Genomic DNA, 5,923 nt, shown 5'->3' on the forward strand with positions numbered 1-5,923 from the left:
CGGCCTCTCCACCGAGCCGCAGAAGGTGATTGCGCTAGCTGGGCGAACCTTGGGAGGTTCCGCCCAGGCGCCAGCCCAACAACAACAACAACAACAACAACAACAACAACAACAACAACAACATCAGTGACTCCATATTGAGCCATCGTAAAACCTTTACTTTGTAAAACCCTGACCAGCATTTTTGCGTTTTTTGACATTATGGACCAAGTGAGTAACTAAACCTTTTATTGAGGAGAAATTGCTCTTTTTAAATAAAAAAAAAAATTGCAAATAAATGCCTGAACGTGTCCTTTTGTTATTTCTAGTCACAAGCACTCTCATCATAACATTGATGCACACACACTCTTCTCGAGCTCCCCCAAGACTCCTCCCCCACCCAACTACAATCTTCTTCTGCAGCGTTATCTTGGCGGGTCTCTTACACCACTGCCACCTCCTGGTTGCTTTTTATTACGTGATTACAATGCAGACAAGGCTGATTCTCAGTCAGAAGTGCATCAGACCCTTCTGCAACACTATGTCGTAAAATAGAGACAAAAAGACGCACTTATATGTCTTGTGGCGCCAATGCTTTCAAAGACGTACTTGTATATATGTTGATAGAAAGGGTTAAAATACATATTTTTCATTCACAATACGTCTTCGGAGCCGTAAAGCGCCACTGAGTCGCGACAGATGGCCACGTGATATGAGAAGAGGCGTTTGGAAATACTATACTCTAGTAATGCTCGGACTCTCTATGACATAGAACAAACATACGGCCCGCGGGCCGGACCCGGCCCGTTGGATGATTTAATCCGGCCCGGCATAAATTTCTGAGTATGTCAAAAAAAGAAGCGAGTCTCTAGCTCATTTCGATCAAAAGTTATGATTTTTTAAAATAAATACAAACCAAATGCTCCCTCTGGCCGCTAGGGGGCAGTAAATGTGTAAAAGAGCTCACGTCCAGCATGCGGCACTGACACGAGTTAGTACCAGGAAATAAACATTCACAACGTGATGTGTCCAACTAAAAATGAACCGGCAATCTTGCTTCACTAATCACCACTACTAAATAAGTTATCGGTCAACACACCCTTCCCAAAATGGCACTGTCAAAAAAAAGAAAAGTGGACACGGAGTGCAGGGTTTTTCAGGAAAAATGGACTGAGAATTATTTATTCACAGAAGTGAATGCAAAACCAGTGTGCTTGGTATGTAATCAGCAAGTTGCAGTGTTCAAAGAGTTTAATATTCGGCGCCACTACGAGACTCATCATAAAGACAAGTATGACCACTTGAAAGGACAAATAAGGAAAGACGAGATAAACAAATTGGTCGCTGGTCTGAAGAAACAGCAGTCTGCTTTTACACGCAGCCGCGATATTGCTGATGGGGCTGTCAGAGCCAGCTACATTATTGCCAACGAGCTGGTGCAGGCATCCAAGCCATTTTCTGATGGGGAGTTTGTAAAAACATGCATGCTGAAGGCTGCAGAAGTCGTGTGCCCTGAAAAGAGACCTGCCTTTGCCAATATTAGTCTAACGAGGAACACTGTCGCAGATCGGGTGACCGAACTCTCAAGTGACTTGAGCAGCCAATTGAAAGAAAAAATCAAATCATTTATCGCATTTTCAATTGCAATAGATGAGAGCACCGATGTCACAGATATTGCTCAACTGGCAATATTCATTAGAGGTGTTGATGAAACTTTGACCATCACAGAGGAGCTGCTTGAATTGGTGCCCATGAATGACACCACAACAGCAGATGACATTTTCAGCGCTCTCGTTGGAGCGCTGGACAAAGTGGGAGCGGACTGGTCCCGTGCCGTGAGCCTGGCGACCGACGGTGCGCCATCAATGGTGGGGAGAAAGGCAGGCGTTGCCACAAAATTCCGTGACAAAGTACAGACCGCAAATGGAGGACAAGAGTTTTGGGCATTTCACTGCATTTTGCACCAGGAGGCGTTATGTTGCAAAACACTCCAAATGGACCATGTTATGAGCGTGGTTGTGAAAACTGTCAATTTCATCAGAGCTCGCCGTCTAAATCACCGCCAGTTTGACTCATTTCTCAGTGATAATGACATTCATGCTGGCCTACCATACCACACTGATGTGCGCTGGTTAAGCAGAGGTGCAGTACTCAAGCGCTTCTTTGAGCTACGAGGCGAAATTGGACAGTTCATGGAGAAGAAGGGACGCCCAGTAAAGGAACTTAAATGCAAGGAATGGGTGCAGGATCTTGCCTTCATGGTTGATATTACACAACACTTGAATACACTTAACACTACATTGCAGGGCCGTAACAGAGTTGTCACTCAATATTACGACAGCATAAGTGCGTTCAAGATGAAACTGTCACTGTGGGAGACGCAGCTATCCAGCGGTGACACCACGCACTTCTCTTGTCTCACAGCTGACCGTCCCGATAACGATTTGGATAAATATAAAGACAAAATAACGAGAGTTTGAGCAGAGGTTTCAGGTTTTCAGTGAACTTGAGAACAAATTTGGCTTTTTTCGCTCGCCATTTACAGTGAAGCCTTCTGATGTGCCAGCTGACATTCAGCTCGAGCTTATTGACTTGCAGTGCGATTCCGCTATGAAGGATAAATTTGGGTCCGTGGGATTGGATACGTTTTATCAGTATCTTGTGCTAGGTTACCCCAAATTAACAGCCATGGCTGCAAAGGTTCTCTCCATGTTTGGGACTACTTATCTTTGTGAACAGGTGTTCTCCGTGATGAACAATAATAAAACAAAGCAGCGCTCAAGGTTAACAAATAAACACTTGAATGACATTGTTAAATGTGCTGCTACTCAGGATTTGACACCTGATATCGACGCACTTGTAAAGGCAAAAAGATGCCAAGTTTCAGGAACCAGCAGCAGCACGTAGACTGCAGGAGTGCAGTGAGAGAGAGAAAAAAAGTGTGATGACACGACATTTGTTTGCACTCATGAATACAGATCATTAAAAATAAGATTAATCTGGTTTCATATTAAAGACAATTAATATTGTGCAGTATATTCTCAGCTTCAGTAGGCCCAGCCTAGTAGTTTGATCTGATGTAGTATCTTATTGCCCATGCACTGCTAAAACTTTTATTTTGTAATTCTTTTTTATTTATTTCAAAGCAGTATGACAATTAAGGCAAAAATATTTTTTTCATAGCTCCCACTTGAGTTTGTTTAGTGTGGTGAGTTGGTTCAGGTGTAAAACTGCATTCACTCAACTGTTAAAATAAACCAGTCTTTAACACATTCAATGCCAAACATGAAAATCATTTTTTTTCCATTGTTTGTGAATAAATGTGTTGTGCTTAGAAAAGATCCCTTGTCATCCATGATTATAATATGTAGGGTAGGCTATAAATGTAGGCTGAATGATAAAGCATAGTACTGAAAAACAAAGCTAAATATTTGGAGTTGACATTCTTTTACTGATCCGGCCCACCTGAGAACAGAAAGTCTGGATCCGGCCCCAGAGCCAAACTGAGTTTGACATGCCTGCTCTATGTAGTACTATATATAGTGTGGGGCTATATCATAAATGGGCGGTTAAGGATGATGGATGATCATTATGGAACAACCAAAATTTATTATTACAAATGTAAATTTAAAAGTCAAACGACGCCTCCAACACAAAGGAAAAAAAACACCTCTTTCCAATGACCCGTGACTGCAGCAGACCATCTTACTCTGCCTCCGGTTCAGAGTTCGCTCTTCCTCACTTGATCCGACGTAAGTATACTTGTTTGTCTTCTTCGGTGTGATATATTCATTTTAAGTGCTCAATTTATACTGCTCCAATCTACCATAAACGCTAACGATCGCGTGCGCCTATCACGTGGCGGCCATTTTATTGTAAAATTATCATTTCAACATTGTACTATGTGGTTTTTGTGTGCAAACTATGCCACGTGTTAACAACGTCCACCGCCATCTTATTCTGTCGAAACATGTTGGGCGCCATTATCTCGCTTTTTTGTATTAGATGCACTTTAGTTATAATTGTGAATGTTCAATTTATACTACTCCTACCTACCATATAACGATTGTGTACGCTAATAAATTAGCTATGATGTTTTTGGAAAATCATTTCAACGTTGTGTACGTGTTGACCACGAACCATTATGACCAGACGCCATCTTATTCTGTCGTAACGTGTCAGACACCCGTTTTATCGCTTTCGTTTATTAAATACATCCTAGTTAGCTTGCCATAGAAACACCTACACAGTATCGCTGTGTTCAGTGGAATGTGGAGTAAAGATGTACAGCTAACTGGCATCCTGAAAAGTGGCTTCCCATACGTACTATAGAAGCTAATATGCAGGGCTTAGTTTCGTGAAGCTCCGCCGACATTTTACACATGATCAACATATTTGGCGGTTATCGTCGGCAACATAGCATAATAAAGTCATTTTTAAAAGTTTTGGGAAAACAAACAACAACTACATTCTCAGAACACACATTGGTGTTTGTAACTGGTATTTTAACAAAAACGTAAAATAAATTGGCGAAGAAGTGATTGGAAATAAATTGACCCAATGAAAAATACAAATGTGTATTTTCTAAAAAATACTAAAGTATGACGTATCAATGTGTCTTGTTTAGAAAAAAAACTAAAACATTTTGTTTCTTTCGTCATATATATTGAATATGACTTTGGCCAGGGGTCCACAAACGTTTTTCCTGTGGGTTCCAAGTAACTTTTCCTCTGATGGGGGACTCAGCAATAGGATGACAATCACAGGGATGCCTAAATTTAAACATTTGTTTTCCAGAAAGCTACGCATAATCTATCATTTCTACCCTATAAATTAAATAAAAAATCATGAACTTCTGTTCTTTTATTTCTCAACTTTTGCTCTTTCCGATGACCCGTGAACGCAGCAGACAATCTTACTCTGCCTCCGGTTCAGAGTTCGCTCTTCCTCGCTTGATCCGACGTAAGTATACTTGTTTGTCTTCTTCGGTGTGATATATTCATTTTAAGTGCTCAATTTATACTGCTCCAATCTACCATAAACGCTAACGATCGTGTGCGCTTATCACTTAGCTGCCATTTTATTGTAGATTTATCATTTCTACATTTTATTATGTGGTTTTTGTGTGCTAACTATGCCATGTGTTAACAACGTCCACCGCCATCTTATTCTGTCGAAACATGTTAGGCCCCATTATCTATGTTTTTCTCACTTTTGTTTTCCAGAAAGCTACGCATAATCTATAATTTCTACCCTATAAATTAAATAAAATATCATGACCTTCTGTTCTTTTATTTCTCAACTTTTGCTGTTTGTTAAATTTACTATTAGTGACTCAAAGGTCTGTTCTTAAGCAGTATATTTGTATAATTTAAATATTTTGTGTTGAGGGCGTTATTTTTTAGAACCTCAAGAAAATAATGCTGCATTTACTTAAAGCATGATAAAGAACATTGATTGGGCTTATGTAATGTTGTTTTCTTTGGGAAAAAAATATGACAAACACAACATTGCATTTTAAGGGCAAGCAAGCAACATATTTTTAATCTAAACAGTATACATAAAACATATCCTGTATGTGTATGTATTCATGTATCTGCTATTAACTAAGTATCAGGTGGATATGTGTGTATGTCTTTGGACTCACTGTTTTAGTTCCAGTTTAACGTGTTGCCTCAATGTTGGCATCGGATACAGAGCCACACCTGTTCTAAGGGGGCAGATCTGGTCAGGATCACTGACCTCACAAAGGGCAGCCGCCGCAGCTGGGGAGATCGATGGGAACGTCCACTCCATTGCAGCCTGCGCTTCCCACCATCGAGCGGGCAGGGGGGCTGCCTGACAAGAGCAGCCAGTGGGGTCGAGCTGCCGTGGCACACATCCGTCCTACTTTGTTTGTGCTTTTTCTGCGCAGCTAACTACAAAATGCAATTGAACACAGATA

At 40.9% G+C, this 5,923-nt stretch overlaps 1 protein-coding gene across 1 annotated transcript; it reads left to right on the forward strand.

The window, feature by feature from the left end:
- Positions 1 to 1,088: 1,088 nt before the first annotated feature.
- Positions 1,089 to 2,459, forward strand: LOC148320837 (general transcription factor II-I repeat domain-containing protein 2-like). The gene has a single exon (XM_088319440.1). It carries the CDS (start codon positions 1,089 to 1,091, stop codon positions 2,457 to 2,459), a length of 1,371 nt encoding a protein of 456 aa, XP_088175566.1.
- The last annotated feature ends 3,464 nt before the right edge of the window (positions 2,460 to 5,923 follow it).

Source organism: Idiotropiscis lumnitzeri, chromosome 16 (genome assembly GCF_059441095.1).
Source record: "Idiotropiscis lumnitzeri isolate Australia: NSW breed Sydney's pygmy pipehorse chromosome 16, RoL_Ilum_1.0, whole genome shotgun sequence".
In the NCBI taxonomy this organism is placed as follows: Eukaryota; Metazoa; Chordata; class Actinopteri; order Syngnathiformes; family Syngnathidae; genus Idiotropiscis; species Idiotropiscis lumnitzeri.